At 38.7% G+C, this 20,224-nt stretch overlaps 1 protein-coding gene across 1 annotated transcript in view; it reads left to right on the top strand.

Moving 5' to 3' along the window:
• THSD7A (thrombospondin type 1 domain containing 7A) overlaps positions 1–20,224 on the top strand; it is a 301,949-nt gene that overhangs the window by 236,968 nt on the left and 44,757 nt on the right. The window contains exons 10-13 of the mRNA XM_014452449.2: positions 1,547–1,679; positions 3,140–3,243; positions 15,783–15,977; positions 17,669–17,932. Of these exons, the coding sequence (XP_014307935.1) occupies positions 1,547–1,679; positions 3,140–3,243; positions 15,783–15,977; positions 17,669–17,932 (696 nt within the window). The remainder of the gene's footprint in view (positions 1–1,546; positions 1,680–3,139; positions 3,244–15,782; positions 15,978–17,668; positions 17,933–20,224) is intronic.

Below are 20,224 nucleotides of genomic sequence, written 5' to 3'. Positions count from 1 at the left end.
CAAATACTTGACTTCTCTGCTACTCACTACCTCCAGTCCCTAATTCCCTATTCCATTACCTGTAGTATTCCAGTTATTCACTAATATAGTTAATACAATCATTAATAGTACAGGTTTCCTCCACAATGGAGGTAATCCTAAAAAGTTACACATGAACCATATCATCTGAAATTGGGACAAGGCATACAAGGTTGTCTATTCTAGTAGATCTTAAGCCTGGGTATTCATCACAGTTTTCTGGCAAGCTTTGTAAAAATCAGATTTTTAAACTCAGCTCCCAAAAATTCTGAGACATGGTTTTGTTTTTGTCTTTTTAAGGAAATTATCCTATGCAGTCAGCCATTTAGGAATCACTAATTTGATCCATTCACACATCTAACACAGGAATCTTCAATCCACATTGCTGGGAGTCAGTTGCCCAGACCCCATTGAAGGATACCTTAACTTCATGAGAAAGGATGTTTCACTATTAGAAAGTTCTAATTGTCAAATCATATTTTTCTACTAACATAATAACTTTAAGAATGTTTCATTTCATTTCTGGTTAAACTTTCATTGTTCAGGGCTGCTAACTCTTCTAAATTTCTCTGTTCCTGTGGTCTGCATATTAAGTATTTAATGATCTTACAAAAAATTTAAATGCATCGTGCCAACTCCATTAAAATAATTCTTGAGGGAATTCTTTTATGAGTGAAATTTGTGCCATGCAGCTATTCATCTCTAAAGTGTATTTATTGTAAGTTGGAATATATTTTTTATTAAAGTTGGCAAGTCTTATACATGATCTGTTTCTAATACTAAAAAATTTTGAGCATCTTTATATCAATAATACTGTCAAGTTGATCTCTTCATTGTAGATAAATCTTATTTCCTTTGGCTTTTTAAACACAATTTGGAGTTATTTACTTAGAGTAATGATCGCTATTTCGAATGCTTCTCTAAAAATTCTGCCTCCAGGAAGTGACTTTCATTTCACTACGTACAACCCTGATGTTAAAATGCGACCTGAATTGAAGATCTTAGACTGTTTAACATGAATAATAAATGACTAGAATAATTTATGAGTTATGCATTTCAAATTAAGTGAATAACAAAGAAATAAAATTTCTCATTAAAATCTGGAATATATTCTCCTAAGAAGGATTCATTACATGTGTATGAGTCCCGTGTGGTAAACAGGGCTATGTGAAATGGCATGAAAATAAACTTAAGGTAGAGAAAAATAAATTAATTAGAGCTGTCATATTTCTCAAGGGGCAAGGAACATACAAAAGAGCAATTACTTTGCAACTGTGCATTGGGAAGCCTCGTTGACTATGGAACTGTTTTCCTCATTCTTCCCATTTTTAAATAGAATTTGATTGGGTTTTCAGTATAAGCAGTCTTTGGGAGGATTTAGGAAATGATTAGACTAGATGCGCCCTCTCATTCAGGGATATCAAAGCATATGTAGCTAGAGGCCATGTGCTTTCTTCACACAGGATGGTATTTGGAGAGTCTTTTTATCACTGCAGAGTACAGAGGTTAAAAAGCTGCCTCATTCTAGGGAGTTCCGGAGTCAAGAAGCAGTCTCGGCACCGGGTCATCATTCAGCTGCCAGCCAACGGAGGCAGGGACTGCATGGATCCTCTCTATGAAGAGAAGGCCTGCGAGGCCCCTCAAATGTGCCAAAGCTACAGGTAATAGAGGGAAAGAAAAAGCACTGTGACCGATGCATTGAGCAAAATGCTTCAAGTCCAACGCTGTCCTGCAGGCTCAGTGAAGTTTGGGATGTTGATAGCTGTATGTGCCATCGCTTACCTTTTTAAAAGAGCCGTTCGCCTACTGAAATGATCTCCAGGGAGACAATTACATAAATCTCCATGCTATATTATTAGCTCCAGCAGTTTGGGGAAATTTTGTATGTTGACGTAAACTCTAAGGAATGCAGAGACGCTGTTAATAATTATGTAAATATATGTTTTAGGAAGCAATTCTTTTTCACTTAGAGGAATGGCCTAAGCACCTGTTCCTCCCAAATGCTGGCATCCTTGCTGACAAAATGACATCTTTACCTCAATGATGCTAGTGAGGCATTTGTTCTATTCATTCTTGGCCACCTCAAAGAAAATTAAGGTTATTAAAGTTATATAGCATCATCTTGATAATTATTAGAGAAATTTTTCTTCAGAACTATGAAAAGAAAGTACAAACCTAATTGAAACAATGCGGCATATAATTGCAATCCTGACAACAAATGATATATTATGGCATCCATTGATGGAATGTGTGATCACAAAATAGCAATTTAAGGTGAAATTGATGGCAGATCTGCCACCTTCATTTATCTGTATTTAATTCTGACAAATAATAATTACGAAAAATAGTATAATTGCATGTTTAGACGGTGAACACTAACATCAATTAGACCTGTGGTCGGCAAACCACGGCTCATGAGCCACATGCGGCTCTTTGGCCCCTTGAGTGTGCCTCTTCCACAAAATACCGGCTCTTCCACAAAACACCGACTTCTGCGCATGGGCCACGAAGTTTCAATCACACTGTACGTGCACGCCCCCACGTGGTATTTTGTGGAAGAGCCACACTCAAGGGGCCAAAGACGCATGTGGCTCACCAGCCGTGGTTTGCCGAGCCGCAGTTTGCCGACCACTGAATTAGACCAAATGTATTTATTTGGCGGATTTGTCTTTGTAAGGTGCATTATAATCGCAGTTTCTGAGTTATCGCTACAACACTAACCAAAAGAACACTATAGAAAAGGCTCATGACATGAATTGCAGTTTTATAACTTGAATATAAAATAAACATACCTCTACTAAACAGAAAGCATCACTCTGGTACCATCTGGCACATGTGCTGGCAATCCTAATCATTAAGAAGGCTAAATGCTTTCTATAGAGTTTATTCTTGTAGAACTTGGCCACGATGAACTGTGTCTCCACTACCATAGAAAGTACTGCTCTATTTAATGCTGCCTTTTTCTAATGCCTTGGAGACCTACATTACATTTAGATAGGACTGAGCATCGTCAAATAAATTTCTCTTTGCATTGGCCACAGTCATGTTTCCATGTCGCCATAGCCCTGGTTTGCCTGGCGTTTTTGCTTCCTCCCATGAGGTTTCTTTCCTTTTCTTCTAGGTGGAAGACGCACAAATGGCGCCGGTGCCAACTGGTCCCTTGGAGCGTGCAACAGGACAGCCCTGGAGCACAGGAAGGCTGTGGGCCCGGACGACAGGCCAGAGGTGGGAGGCCTCGTTCCACAACTGATTTGCTTTTCATTTCTCCAACATCTCTAACTTACCCATCAGCTTGATGAGTTTGGCATTTGATGCCATGCTTAGCCAGTGGAGCAGAGCAGACATGAATCTGCTTACCACTCATCCTACGTAGCACAGGGACATGTCTTTTTAAAGTGTGCCCTTTGTTCTTTGACATTAGCCTATAATTCCTCTGCTTGAATTTTCCCCTTACTGATATCTAGAAGACAATCAGATGAAGCTTTTGAGAGGGTTATGACAGAGATTGTACACTGCAGCTTGTTGTTAGTTGTGGTGGTTAGTTTGGGGATCGTGGTCTTCCATAATACTTTTGCTTGTCACCTTAACAATAAGATCCTTCATATCCTTGCCCATCTGCATTACATACGTGTGTGCATGCAATGTAATACAATGGGTTAAGTTTCCCAGAAATTCCCAGCAATGACATCACTAACATATCCCCAATTTTGTTCCTATGCAGTACTGATTTTTAAATGGCAGATTTATGTACTCCAACCTGCCATATGTGGACAGCAGTCTGTCTGCACTGCTAGATAACGTGGAATCGTGAAGAAATGAGTGATGTAAATGTTTCCAGCTTGCCAACATTATTTATTGGGTATTATGCCTAATACTTACATTTGAAGCTTGGGACATGTTATTTATGCAGGTAGCAAATTCAGTCTTTAAAGAGTACATGGTAGTTTCTACTCACGTTGACTTTTAGCATGTAACTCCTACATACCTAAAATGTAGTTGAATATACAATTGAAAACACTGTCACCACCTCTCTTTCATTCATAAAAACATCTTTTGACCCCTAATTTGTTGTTATGTATTTGATGATGCAAAAGTCCAAACACAGAATAGAATACCAGCCTTTACTGATGTGACCTGGAGCCCATTTTCTTTGCAATGAGAAGATTGCTTCCCTAATTTGGAAAAAACAACAACTGCTACTTCTTTGTAAAACTCTTCTATTTATATAATCATCATTTTAGAAGTCTTTATTTGGAATATAAAATTTAGTTTACAAATAATAATGACTAACTATGGACTTTTGGAAATGTATTTTACATGTTTCATTTTCATTATGCATCTTCCACCATCAGCTTTAGCTAAAAAATAACTGTCTCCTTTACAGTTATAGAGACTTAGGTATTTAGAATAGAAGGCATTCTCATTTCAACCCATTCATCGAGAAATTGAGTGACACGAGATCTTCTTGTCATGCCCTACTAATTCCTCCTTGAATCAAGCACACATTTGCGTGCAATTTGGGCCCTACACAAAGTTTACAATGAAAACAGGTATGAGTTTGGGAATCAGGAAACACAATATTTAGTCCTTGTTCTTTCACCAATACACTGTGAGTCTTATTCATTACTTCACATTTCTGGGTCTTTGTCTATTTAGATGAAAAAAAAAAAAGAAAGAAGAGAGGGTTGGACCAAATGATCATTTAGGATTACCCTAATATTCATATTTTACAATCTATGCACAGTTAATACTCAGGGATACAAGTGTGTGAATTGAGATTAGGTAAAACAGCCCATATATTTACAGTCCTCCACTGGAGGAAATCTGAGATATGGTGGCAACAGCACAATTGTGACAACAGTTTCAGTTCCAGACTCTTTTACTCAACAACTGCAGAACCTTGGTTCGTTTATTTCCTCCCTCTGAGGCTGAGAATATAATGCTCCTCAGATCGCTCCTCAGATCGCTTTGCATATATTAAGTCTCCATTAAATGTTAAATCCTTCCCCCTTCCTGTAAATTATGGCCCCAGTGAATGTGCACATCGGTCATAGCTGGCGTAAGAGCAGTGGTTCTCAACCTTCTGGCCCTTTAAATACAGTTCCTCATGTTGTGACCCAACCATAAAATTACTTTCGTTGCTACTTCATAACTGTAATGTTGCTACTGTTATGAATCGTAATGTAAACATCTGATATGCAAGATGGTCTTAGGCGACCCCTGTGAAAGGGTCGTTCGACCGCCAAAGGGGTCACAACCCACAGGTTGAAAACCGCTGCACAAGAGCAACAGTATTAACATGGGTCTTTTGTAGTTTTGACACAAAGTCTGTATGAGAACTGTTCTTTCTGTGATTGGTAATCTTCTTATCTCCAAATCTAAAAACGCCAGCTCATTCCTCATCCTGGCTGACTGCTTTGTAGTACCTAATATGGTGACCCATTCTCACATGAAAAGGGGTCTTTGGCTTCCCCCATGGCTTTCTGATTGTTTCATTCTTGGTTTCCTATTGCTGGTTCCTCTTCCTCGGCCTGCACTTAGATAATGACTTCTAATCTTGGAATACTTGTCAGACGACTTACTCTATCTTGGCAATCTTTTCTATGCCCAGGCTATCTGGAAAGAAAAATCATTTCTGCGTATACTAAGAGGAACACTCTTAAACTCCATATGAAGATAATCTCTGTTGCCTTGGTAGATTAAATTTTTTTTCTTAGAGCCTGTATTTCTACAGAAACATGAAATGGGGAAAATCAAGAGTGTAAAAATATTTTTTGCTAATGAAATACTGGCAACATTTTCTTCCTTTGATGGCCATAGCTGTTTTTAGAATTCTGCATGATTGACCTGTCATATTCTTGCTATTCTCATCTTTGTTTTTATCTGGTCAGAGACTTAAGAAGTGCCAACTTGTGCTATTTTTTAATGATTAAAGAAACTGTGTAGTAAGGATTAGCATCGATCAGCAAAGACTAGAGAGAAACTGCACCCTGTCCTCTCCAGCGCACCACATTTTCTCATCCCAGTGCCTCCTTTAACTGATTGCATTCAGGAGGCTGTGCAGCGAGAGCCATGAGTGTCAGGAAAGAATGAAGACGTTCAAGGCAGGGAGCTTACATTTGTTTAGGGAAGTGGTGTCACTGGTAACATCCAACATGTAGGAGTTAAAGGCTGATCCACTGCAAAAGCAATAATCTGAAGCTAAAGTGTTTAAGAAAGACCTAAAGAATAAGCTGGGAATTGAGTTGCGCCATAATATTAGAATTAGTAGAAAGGAGAAAAAAGTACAAAATAAGATCAATTCTATAAGCTAAGCATTTGAGGTAAGAAAATGAAAACATTAAATATGTAGAAAAGTGGGTAATTGAAGCTCTGAAGACGTAAGCTGGAGCCTGGGGTGATTCTGTAGAAGGCTATAAATGTCAGGATTAGTATTTTAGGCTTTGTTCAATAAGGAGTAGGAGCAAGCAGTGTTTTTCCTGTCAGCATGTAGAGAATAAATTAGGAGGATAAGACACATAGGTCTGGATGTCAGCTAGTACACTATTGTAGCAATGCAAAGATGCAGTAATAGGGTCTCAGGAACCACAGTGGTGGGAATGGGCAAAAAATAAATGGACTTTCAATGTGCAATAAAGTAATTTGAGGACTTAGTGGCAGGTGAGAGTAGCAGAAATAGAAATAAGCAAGTCAAAGATTTGATTCTTTAATGCCAATATTTTTATTTTGAGAATACTTACTGCGTATTGATGGAAATTCTTAGGTCAGAAACTAGAGCTGATTTTAGAGAGTATATTTTGTATATTGTGCATTAGAGGTGACAGCAGGGGAGCCAATTAAAAATATCCAAGTATGCATTTGAAATGTAGCTCTAGACATAGCTTAGGACAGAAGATAGAAATTTGGGTAAAATTTCCAGAAAGGGTTTTGATGAAGCCATAGAAGCTAAGGTCCCCAAAATACATTACATACCATCAGAAAAGCAATTATTGCATTTTACCATTAATAGATTTTTTCATATAACCTGTTTGTATTTGTAGAGTGTTCAAGCATTTCTTTCTACCTAAAGAATTAAATTGTATTAACTTTAAATTAATATTTCTTTGCTGTATCAGAAACAATACCCAATGAATTAACTTTACCATTCTATGATTCTGAAGGTAGAAATTTTTATCCCATGGATTTTACCAGACCATTGGTCTAGACCAGTGATCAGTAAACAATGGCCTGTGTACCAAATCCAACCCATAGTCTGTTTTTTTTAAAAAAACAATTGGAGTTCTTTTGAAAAATAGCCATACCCATTTCCTTACCTATTGCTGATGGCTGCTTTCATGATACAAGGCAAAGCTGAGTAGTCAGCCCTCCATATCCACAGCCTCCACATCTGCAGGTTCAACCAGCAACAAATAGAAAAAATATTTTTAATGTTACAGTGTTGATGATTTACACTATGTTGCATCTGGTTTCATGTGACCTACATATTATTGGGTTCAGCCTGTTGAGAGAATAAATGTATATCACGTAATTTTTATATATTTCTTATGGTAGGAAATATACTATAGGTATAGATGAATTAGGTGACTCAAGGAAAATCTATATGTTTGCGGAACAGTGCATTGGCCATTTTGCCTAGAGTTTCTGAGTGAGTTGGAGGCAAGAGCCCACACTCTGGGGGAATTGAATACCTCCAGGAGTATTTGAATGCCAGAAGGAAAGGGGAGAGGAGGAGGAGGAGGACGAGGAAAGGAGGAGGAGGAGGAGGAGGAGCCCAGGCAGAGAAGGATTTTTTCAATAGGAAAGCAAAAGTAGTGAAGAATCTTAGCAAAGCTTTGGATATGGACAATGAAGTATTCCAGGAAATTCTATCTAATAGTGTAAGAACTAAATAAAGGAGAGGGAGGGAGGGAGAGAGAGAGAGAGAGAGATTTTAAAGAAGGGATTGACGGGATTTGGAAACTTTAAAATTTAAATCATTTAAATATCACATGGAAATTTTAGAGGGTCTTTGACATAGGCATCTTTCCTGTCAAAAAGTGAAAATATCATGAAACTATATCCACATTCTATTTAATTTTTAAGTGAATAGAAAGCTCATATTTGCTCCATACTACTTTAGTCCACTGTGTATTAACTTTTAATGGAACTGTAATCCACTATCCCTTTTCTCTGATCACATGCCCACAATTTGGATGGCACTTAGGAGGCGAAATTATGGGTGCATCAGTGACTGTCATTGAACCTACACATAATAGCTATAACTAGAGTTACTATTACATTTGCATGAAAAATAAAATACATGGCTCATAATAATGACAATTTTGGATAATTTACTTATTTTTTATTTATGACTCCCCTAAGGGACAATAGCAATCACTACGTAATATCAATCATATACTTAAAATCCTATATAATAAAAGCCTAATATGCAAATTGTCCCCTTGTGCGGTCATTCGATGGAAGTTCAACCGGGAGACTGGGAGTTCAACCGCTCACTATGACATGTGCTGACCACCAGGGGGCAGCACGGAACATGGCAGGCATCAGCAACGTGCTGTGACCTCTTGCCAGCTACCTGGGGGCGGGGGTGATGGGGACAGAGTTGCGATGAGAATGCGGGGTGTCCACCAAGCTCGCTCTCACTCTGCCTGCTACCCTCCCCTGGGACGCCAGGCCTCGCATGCTGGGGAAGCCCCCACACTCAGGTGCTGGGTGCCCACGAGGAGCCCACCACACACCCGCGTGGCCTCTTCTGGGTGAGCTGGCCCCAGCTGCCGGGACCGCAGGGGCCGGCCGGGCTCCCCGTGGATTTGAGCAGGAGGTGTTCTGTGAGGCCAGCAGGGAAAGAACACGCTGCCTGCTCAACTTCCATGCAGCGCCACTGGGAGGCCCAGAGGCCTAATGCTGCACCCTGGCCTGCAGTGTCGGGCCGTGCTCACCGCATCTCTGTATGGGGACACAGGTGCTGTGACTCAGGTGGAGGTCCCAGAGATCAGCTGGGACCTGCCCTTCCACGCCAGCCACTTGCACTTTGCACCCATGCATGAATTTCATGCACCAGGCCTCTATTGTATATATATTATTTCAGTGTTTACTACTTTGTGGCACATACCAAGAGTATGATACAAAAGTATCATAGATTAGATGCTGATATTTCATATAAATAACTTCAAATTTGCTCTTGCACTATCTCTGTGTTGTCTTCATGCTTCTTCTGACAAGCATACTTTCTATAAATAAGATGGAACTAGAGCAACAATCATTAGGGTCAGCCCTGACTATCCTAATCCCCCAGCCTCCCTGTATCCTCGCCTGCCAACAAATGTCCATCATAATGTTGACTTGTCATTAACATCTGATATCAGCCTCTTTATGTGGAACTCAGCATGATTCAGATGTATTCCCAAATCTAGACCACAAAAATTTTAAAAACACACCATCTATAATATGCCTTACATGACAGGGACCCTTCTTCCTTAGCAGTCCTTACCCTGTGTCACTTATTGGTTAAGAAGGTGATAAAAGGAAAGTCTACAAAGAAAAGAGTAAGTTTTCATTCTCTCCCCACCGAAATGAAATCTAAATATACTTGTAAAATGTGAGATATAGGTATTTCACTACAATTTATGCTGTTATTTTTGTGTGTGTGAACAAAGAGGCTTAAACCTTATGCTTCAATTAAGTGGCTTAAACTATATTGTGACTTAAACTATACTGATGCCCAGCTTAGTACTCTTTAGCTTAAACTCTGGCTCACTTTATTATTTTTAAAAGCTTACATTTTAGAGGCATTTTTGAGGTTTGTCCAGAATGTCTGGGCCAATTTATCTCAGTAACTCACATTAATCTGTTAATTTTAGAGATTGTTATGCAATAGGAAGAAACAGAATAGAAGTAGAAAACGAACTAGGTACAAAAGAACAAAGGAGCTTGCTTTAAAGTTTTTCCCCCGCCTCAATTTTTAAAATTTTATTTTGGCTGATGTATTCATTAGTTACCGCCCAATAGTTTTCACATGCTTTCTTTATATACACTATTATTTAAAACTTCTAATTTTTCTATTTTTAAATTACTTCCTCTAATTTTCTATGAACACTAGCTTCCTTGTTGATTTGGGGGTTTTATTTTTGTTTCTATTGCTAGGAGAGCCCTGTCATAAAATGATTATTATCATTTCCTATTTTTTAAGTAGCTCATAAAATCAGCTTGACACCATGGTGTCTGTGATGGTCCCTCAATGTTCCATTTGTTCTTATGCAGTCAGTTAGCCTTCCCAGATCCCAGTGGGGGGCCTCGCTGAGCTCCTCCCCTGGGAGCTGATTATCATTTCCTAGTCACTCCTTACGCAAGGACTTTTACATATATTATGAGCATCAGTGGGTCTGGGGATCATTGGTAACTATTTAGGATCAATAAAAAAGAAAGTGTATTTCTTTCCCCTTTCTGCCAGAATTACATTCACAGCCTGTAATTAGGAAGTGTAATTTGGCAAACTTGCCCGGGAAAATCTCTTCCACAGAGAAAGACGGAGATCATTATATCCACCTAGTAAGCAACGGGAGCCCTCTTGCATTATTTATAAGTTCTGTCTTCCAAGCACAATTAGGTCTCATGGTAACTAACTCCTGCTCACGGTTAAGCTTTTACTTTTTCATTTCTACATGATTCAGTCTCACTGTTGCTATTTTTTCCATAACACGATAGGAAAAATCACTCCTCTAATCACTCGATCAGCTGAACATTGTCTGTCTCCAGTGCTACCCGTATGCTGTTGCTTTGGGATAAGCCATGTTAATACTGCTCAATTTAATAAGTCAGGTCTCAGAGCTCCTGGAACTCTTTGTCACGTGTAATTCGACAGCTTTCCCCGCGCACGGGCAGTGATCTTATTCTGTCCCTGCTAGGAACTTCTGTGTGCACACTCTAGATCTCGCCATTTACTTCATTCTGATTGTTCAAATGAAATGACAATATGGTCTTACCTGCTGAAGGGTCATCCAAAGACCAACAGCACTCCTCCTTTTTATGCGTCCTGAATACTAAGGGAGTTTCATTCCTCTTCAAGAAAATGAAGATGAGCAACTGCATTCTGAATTCTATTAGATTCACTTCACAGCTGCTTCGGTAGCCTTCCATTTCCATACTCAAATATGCATAACACTGATATTGATGTCCTTTCTGCTCAAACCAATGTTATCTATTTCCTTTCATGCTAGGAATCTTTAGTATTATCCTCTTCAAAACAGAGCACAGAATCCGACTTATATAAAAACATTCTGGAATCGACTCTACTTATTCTACTTATTAATCTTTTTTAAATTTAAATTTATGGGACATTTCAATAATACATAAAAGTAAAGAGAATAATTTAATGAGTACTAGTAGTATAGTCACTCCCTCAGCCTCAAGTTTTTAACATGTTGCCATTCTTGGACCTCTGCCAGTCCTCACATACATAAAAAGATTTTGCTGGGATATTTTAAAGCAACTTCCATATAAGATATATGTCATCCATAAATATGTAATTATTTTTTAAACATAACAGTATTATAGTAGTAAACAAAATTAACAATAATTCTTTAATATTATTTAATATTCAGACTACGTTACTCCCCCCGCCTCCCCCGTGTCTCAAAAATGTCTGTTTATAATTGACTAGAGGCCTGGTGCACAAAATTCATGCATACGTAGGGTCCCTAGGCCAGCGATCAGGGCCAATCAGGGCCTTCCAGCTGCCTGCCGGGCCTTCCTTCGTTCCTCACCGCCCCCTGGTGATCAGTGCACGTCATAACGAGCGGTCGAACTCCTGAGTGGACAATTTGCATATTAACCTTTTATTATATAGGATTTGTTTAAATTAGGGTTCATGAAGTTCTCCCCATTGCATTTAATTAGAATATTTTTAAGTCCCTTTGAAACTAACAATCTATCTCTCCTTTTCAGACGGTTTGTTTAAAAAACTGGCTTTCTTATTTATTTTTCCAACATCTCTGCAGTGTTGACGGGCTGGCTTGATTCATGTGTAACTCACAAGTCAGTCACGTGGATATCTTCCTGGCTTTCAGCCCGCTGGAAGCAGTCTGTCCCTGACACTTAAAAGGGGATGGGGAGTAGAAGAGGGTAAAAGGGGGAAGAATGGTGATGCAAGGAGACTTGGCTTGTAGTGGTAAACACACAACACAATATACAGAGGATGTATTGTGGAATTGTATACCTGAAACCTATATAATTTTATTAACCAATATCACCCCAAGAAATTCAGCTAAAAACCTCTTATATCTTAACAAATAAAATAAGATCATCAGTAACATAAATGGATATAATCAGCAGGGAGTTACATATGGAATTTTACTTAACAATAATAATTTTGATATTTGCTGATCTCACTAAAAAGCTTTTATGGTGAATTATTTGTAGGGCAGCATGGTTTTTGGCCCATCTTTCTAAAAAGACCTCAGCCCAGAGGAGAGCTTGCAGCATAATCATTACACACAAGCTATAAACGCTCCACCTGGAAAGACAGATACATTTGTCTGAGCATATGCAGCATTTTGGTGTGCCAGGAAACCATGCTGTGCATGATGAGTCCTTTCTGCAGTTAAAAACATTCTGAATTTAGTGTCTTAGAAATCATTTTTAAAATTTCTAAACTTGAGAGATCTGATGATTTCCTTTCCATTTATATTTTCCTGGCCCCCAGTAGCAGGAAACTCATTTCAAGATTGCATTCCTGTGTTTGAATTGTATTTCCTCTATGCCAGTATGGGAACAAGTTGAGATGTGTGATAAATTTTCAATATATTGTACAAATGCTGGTATTGCTACTTGTTTGCATAGCATGGCATGAGTAATTCATTCGAAGCACATTGTCTAAAATCTCTGATAAGGGAAGTGGAGTGCTGAGTGGGTTCTGAGAACAGAGATGGGAATTTTACATATTTTTTTCTTTTCAACTAGTCAAAGTATTAAAGATTTTATGTACTGCAGGTGTATAGAGAAAAGGACTTTAGATTTTTGTAAGTAGCATATATAGATCTACACAAAATTTATTTCTGAAATTATGGTAGTGATTTTATGTTTTTTACATTACTTAATGTGATGATAATTGGAACAGTTCTGAAATACAGTTGGTGAAAAAGAACCTTAGAGAAAGAACCTTTAATGGAGAACCTGAGGCAACTTCATTTAGTTTCTCAGAAGACTTATGATCAGGTCTCTGTTTCAGAGAGCCAAATTGGATGAATAGGTAAAAGTAGTCTTATTTCAAGGAACCCACATTTAGTTTTGTAATTTTCTTTTTGTTATAAACAGTGTGACCTGCTTCCAAGCTTAGAGTTCTGATATGGTCAAAGCTCTTATTTTCCAAATGTGTCATTCTTGGGGTTCCTGCATATCCCGATGAGTATAAAGTCTAATATCTTCCTCTTTAACAATCCTTCCTCTTTAGCCTCCTTGGGGCAACTCTGCCCACAGCCACCAAAGCTTGCTAAGTTTGAAGTGTTTAAGGAGTCAACCCTGCTTCCACAGGTGTCACCAGAACTGCAAAAACCATATCAGCTCATTAGCACACCACATCAGGGGGACTCCTCCTACCCCATTCCACAGATAACATTCTCCCAGACTATGTGGCTGCTCTTTTTGGTCCACCCTTTGTACAGGCCCCTTGGAGCTCCAAGTTTAGAGCTTCCTTAGCTCATTCCCACATGCTCAGCCATTGGTTCCCTCCACTTGGCACAGTGCCAAGGTGATTGGGCACCAGAGGACTTTTCATCTTAGCCACAGGTTTCAACCAAATCCCTCCTTGTGCCTTCAGTGCTCAAGCCTAGTGGGTCTTCATCTTGAATGTGCATAAGGAAATCTGAGCAGCTAGAAAAAAATTCATATTCTTTGACCCCACACAGAGAATGCTAGTGCAGGAGCTCTGGAACGAATCCAAGATTCTCCAACTTTAACAGCGTCCCCAGGTGTTTCTGATGCAAGTGGAAATATATTACCTACTTGAGCAGTGGTCTCCATCCACTGTTACACATTTGAGTCATCCAGGAAGTTTTAAAAAGATGCTAATGCCCAGGACCCTGCCCTCCATCCCTTAAGTCAGAATGTTTGAGTTCAGTAAAGGTGTGGACATGTCCCAAAAGCTATCCAGGTGATAGTAATCTGAAGCTTGATTTGAGACCCACTACCTAAGGTTGGTCTGATAAATACAGATCACCAGACAGTTCCTCTCCCACGGGGTAAGTGTCTCTTTGGCACAATTAGTGGTTTTTCCTGTTATATAATCTTCATAAATTACTGTCTACTCTGTCAGATTTTTGTATCTTTACAATTTAGGGTCCCCTGTTCTTTTCATAAAATTGGCCCTCCCAGGGTTCTAAATACTAAATGAAGAGATACTTATAAGCTAAGAAATAGGTGAGATTTCACCTACATTTGCACAATTATGTAACTTTCTGTAGCAATTGCAATAACTTGTGTCCACCTGCACAGATAAAGCCTTCCCTGGCTAGAATTGTTAGATCCTTATCCACACGCCATCACACAGCCCTGCACTACTAAGTGTTACGTTTAGGTATGCAGATTCAGAGAGTGTTGTCTAACCTGAGGCCTTCTGTGCCCCCCTCACTGTAATTTGGAGTCAAAATGTCAGGTCCCTTCACCTTAGTTTCATAATGACAGAATCCTGAGCAGGCAGAGATCAGCAGCTGTTTCAGCCTAGCCCATAAACCTGAGAGGCCATGTAAATCAGCCGGACTAAGGCCAGTTAAGCTAGTTCAATGAAGACTTAACTTTAGGACCAACATATAAATGTTTCATCTGCCTCCTCAGTAAGTGAATGAGTTATTTTAAAACTAACAAGGAGAAAGGCAGCGGGAGTAAAGGTATTTTAAACATCACTTATTGTTGGTCTTTTTTTTATACTTGTTTACCTTCAAGCAGGTTTGCATTACATTTAATAAGTAATGAAACCATGACATGGTTTATAGAAGTCAGTAAAACAATATCTTGGGGAAATTATATATACAAATTAAAATTATTAATTTGTCATACCATTTTTAAGGGTCCAAATGTAGTTGTGGAAATAGCCATTATGGTATGATAGATGAAGGTTGCTGAAAGTTTTTATTTTATTTTTGAATTTTTGGTTGATATTTATGCATGTGATGAACTTGTAGACCGGTGGGGAGGAGGGGGTATGGAATTTGACACTGCCCCTCCCCTTAACCACTCCAAAGCCATCCCAACAAACTTCTAATGTAAAAAGGCAAAAACAAAAATATGCAAATGCAACTTTAGGACAAATTCCATAAGCACCCCCCTTTCCACCCAAAACCTCCAACCAATTTGCTGCCGCTAAGCCCCTTCTGTATAGGAATCCTAGAGTGGCCAATGAGGTAAAAGCAATTATTAGAGGTAGGCATAGGCAGGATCTCCCAGCCCTTCTGTCAATAGCCTGTGTTCAACATAAACTATTATCAGAACCCATATATTATTTATTTGCTCTTAAATAATTCATTTCTCAGTATACTTCACATGTGACTTGAAAGTCTTCCTAGCACCTAATAAAAACCAGGGAGGGCTATCTGTGATGTTTTTTTAAACCTACACCATCAATTTAATGATTATCGCAAACCCTCCTACTAGATTTTGCTGCAAATAAAGGATGAAGAAAGGATTCCTCTGCTTAAGAAAATGTTAATTCCTAAATTGCAGAATAATTACAGACTTTCCAGTTTGCTATAAACAGTTCTCTGCTTTTCCTCCAGCCATTACTTGTCGAAAGCAAGACGGAGGGCAGGCTGGCATCCACGAATGCCTCCAGCACGCAGGCCCCGTGCCAGCCCTCACCCAGGCCTGCCAGGTCCCCTGCCAAGACGACTGTCAGTTTACCAGCTGGTCCAAGTTTTCCTCATGCAATGGAGACTGTGGGGCCGTCAGGACCAGAAAGCGCACTATTGTTGGTAAGAATAATTAGCTGGAGCGCCTACGTCAATACTTGTCAAGGTAGAAAAACACAAAACAGTCAGACCAAGAGTATTTGGAAAATGCACAGATAGGCCTTATTGTTGGTACACTTATACCTAATACGTCACCAGTGGATTTGGATGTGTGTTTTAATGTTAGCTGGCAGCGACAGACACATTGTAATTTTAGCACAAAGAAAAAGTAGCCTTGAAGATCAAACTCCATCACCTGTACAATATGTGGAAGGTTATTTTTTGTTTAAATATGGACTTCTGGTGAATTGCCTACAGACCGTGAAGGGCTTGGAGAAAAGGTCTTTGGGGACATGAGGAAATGTTGCCCCTTCATTTTCTTAGCCCATTCTCACTGTCACAGCCTCGGATTATCCTTCATATCCTAGAAGAGGACTGTGACGTTAATTCTGTGTCAGAAAACTGCATTTTGAAAGGCAGTCGCAATGACAAAAAGCAGTGATATAATGAGCAAGAACAGGAGACATTGTACTGACCTACACCCTGGTGCATTCAAAAAGACTGTCAGTTGGCAAAAGAAACCTAAAAATATTGGTGCTAGTAGACTACTCAGACTTTAAAAGTTATAAAATAAGTCACCTGTCATAAATAAAGACTGTTGAAAACTATGTAAGCTATCTTATGAAAGTTACAGATAAATATATGTAAAACATACGTCATTAATGATATGTAATGTAATTAGTCTATAATATATAACATAATAAATATAAATATGTTATCCAGTTAAAATAATGATATATAATTTTAAGCATGTATTGCTGTTATGCTTGAGTTATTTTAAAAGGGTCTTTATTTACATTTATATATAAACCATTTCTAGTATTTTTCCTGATATTAAATATCTTCACCTTGAATATTATTGATATTTCCTATGTTAATCACAAGTATGTCAAAATGATTACTCTTCAGAAATGCTGAAAGAGGCAAAATCATAATCAAAAAGTAAATACAAAACAAAATAAAAGTAAATACAAAAGTCTCGATTTCTCAATTCCCTAGATAGCTATACCATCTATTTGAACTAACAAAAAGCTGTGAAGTTCAGGGCAGTGACTCCCTCTCCCATTTCATCTTTTTGCACATTATATAGGAGAAATTACTGCAGTTACCTCCAGCCTCCCAGTCAGTGAAAACACATGATCATTTGAGAGGATTTTGATCATTTTAAGGAGTATAAAATTCACCACAACAGTTAGTACCTTATATAAGGGCTATTTTTACATCAGCTGTTTCTTTTCATTGATTTCAGAGAGGAAGGGAGAGGGGGGGAGAGAGAAAGAAACATCAGTGATGAGAGAGAATCATTGATCAGCTGCCTCCTGCACGGCCCTCAATGGGGATCGAGCCTGCAATCCAGGCATGTGCCCCGACCAGGAATCAAACCATGACCCCTTGGATCATAGGTGGACACTCAACCACTGAACCACACCAGTCGGGCAAATTAACTATTTTTAAATTAACTATTTTCCACTATGGAAAGCACCCCGTACTAACAAAAGCCTAGATGGAAAGCACTGTGAGGTGAGAAAATAGCGTTTATTTATAGACTACTGTTGAATGCGGCTAAAATGGAGAAAGGAAGTTCAGGAAAGGAGAAAACTTAGGGGAATGCTTGAAATTAATAATGGTAATTTCCAACTTAAATTTCTCCACAGGAAAAAGCAAAAAGAAGGAAAACTGTAAAAATTCTCATGTGTACCCCCTGATCGAGACTCAGTATTGTCCTTGTGACAAGTATAACGCACAGCCCGTGGGGAACTGGTCCGACTGCATTCTGCCAGAGGGGAAAGTGGAAGTGCTGCTGGGGATGAAAGTCCAAGGAGACATCAAGGAATGTGGTCAAGGCTATCGTTACCAAGCAATGGCGTGCTACGACCAGAACGGCAGGCTCGTGGAGACGTCCAGATGTAACAGCCACGGTAATCCCGCTTTTCTCCCGTGTTAAACATTTGCTGCCTGTGGGGTGGAGGTAAAATGCACATGTATGAGAATGGAGGCAAAGGAAGGTCTCCAGAATTAGGTTCTAAGTGGAACATTATGGGGCACCACACTGTACGCCTGTCATTTATATGTAACAGGACATTCGGTGGCACTCATCTCGTTGTCCAGGAGTTGGCAATGAAGCCATAAATTTGGTGACAAAGAAGGCTTACAGGTAGGCAAATGCTGCCAGAGCCTCCTCTGGGGTTAAGAGTCTGTCGAATAGACCCAACCAGCCCCAACAGCTGCACAGGAAAGGAGAGAGGTTTCAATTTAATTTAATTTGAAAATAAAGTTTTAAACTAGACAGACTTTTAATAACCAAACTGGCAAGATTTGCAATGTGCCTAAAATGTCATTAAGTGTCAGAGAAGAAAGATTGAAAGCCATAATTGGTGAAAACTCAAACATATCCTATCTACTGCTCTATTAAGTTGAGGTTGGCCAAAAAAAAGTACATCCTCTTAGGAAACTGTGCCCGCTTTTGATTTCTAAACCAAAAGGAAGAAAGGGAGAGAAGGAAGGAGGGAGGGAGGGAGGGAGGAAACAAGGAAACAATAAAAACTAAAATACAGTAATAATAATTGAGTTGCCAAAACTTAGTGAGGAGTGACCATTTTTGACCAGTATATGTAGTGAACTCTTTGGTTCCAAGTGTTAATATAGGCAGCCTTGAACAATGTTTCTCCATTATTTTTTTATTTTAATACAGCTAGCTGTCTTTTTATAATGTTACGAGATCAGTTTACCATGGGTCAGCCTGAAACATAGATGTCACATATTTGCAAACACTGGACAATGATCCTCCTCCCTTCTTCAGGGAGTTGGCCTAGGAAAGATGGGTTAAATTGATAGGAGGGGTGTACATGGCAGGTACCTTCCAATCTGGCTGAAAAAAAAATTCTATTGGAATGGTCTTCCTCTAGTTTTATTATACGGTTCAGAAAACAATATGAACTAATTGGACCATCTCACATTTATAAACCATCAAGGTATCGTAGTGACACAGTTATTGGAAACTTTTACACATGTTCTTACAAAGAAGTTTCCAAAAACCTCATTCATTTTTTTTAACCTTATCTCCTAGTTTCTGTTTTATCCAAGTATAGTGATATAAACCCCAAGGATGTTGAAGCTCTATATATAAGTATGTTTCAGGTTAATATGTGTGCATTGCTAAGTTTTAGATTATTCCATACACTTAGAACAATTAAAGAAAAAAGAGTTTCGTGTTTATAATAGGCATACTTTGAGAAACATCTCTAAGTATAACTGAGTGTTTTATCCTCTATATCAAATAACATAGGTGCTGTAAATTAGATACCGGGAAAATGCAAATGCACTTCTCATCCTGAGATGATCTGATGATAATATATACGATCATAATTAGTCATTAAAATGTAAAATTGAAGATCACTTGAGAAATATGTTTCTCTTGGAATGCAGCACGTAAGTGTTTGCTCACATTTCAAATTGTTATACATAGCGAATCACCAAGATAGTCATTTGTTTTTCACATAACCTGAGAGTTTTCAGAATGATTCTCATATATTCTCACTTTTACCCTGATCTGCTAATTAGATGCAAGAATGCTTCCGTCAGCCACTTAACAGTCAACCCTATTTTAAGAAAAAGCTTTAAAATATCCTGGGACTCTCACAAAAATGCTTGATCACTCCTCAAAAAAAGTAAAAGCACAAAAACATTTGAAGTTGGCCAAAGGCAATAGGCTTCCTAACTTAGCTGTCGATTCAAAGTATAAAGAAAGCAGGAGTGTATTTTGGAAGAAAAGTAAATATAGAAAGAAGATGCGTCCATGAACTTCATGGGGTTTGGGAAAGGATCAACGATCCTTAACTAAATGAACTCTTCCAGTTCAGTTCTTTGCATCTGTCCAAGATTATTCATTCTTTATTTAATCTGATCCATGATGGATGTCCAGTGGAATATTTTAGTGTTTACTAACATATTTACTCGAAGCAGAGTCTGTGGAAATTGAATCTCTATTGCCTCATTCCTTTGGAAATTACTACTTTTTAAAAATATGTTCTGTGGGTTCTGATGGCGTCAGTGGAATGCTATAACTTTGTCACTCTGTCCTAGGTATGCTCTAAATTGCATTTTCTATGTCCACTGCCTTCTCTCAGTCAAATCAGCTTTTTGGATGGGTGGTAGAGATGGGGTTTTCAAGTTGCTTTCAAAAAAAGGTTTCCTCCTACTTTCAGTTGAAA

This window comes from Myotis lucifugus, unplaced genomic scaffold, assembly GCF_000147115.1.
Source record: "Myotis lucifugus unplaced genomic scaffold, Myoluc2.0 scaffold_15, whole genome shotgun sequence".
NCBI classification, from domain to species: domain Eukaryota; kingdom Metazoa; phylum Chordata; class Mammalia; order Chiroptera; family Vespertilionidae; genus Myotis; species Myotis lucifugus.
Note: the sequence above shows the minus strand (reverse complement) of the source record. Positions and strands in the feature narration are given on the sequence as shown.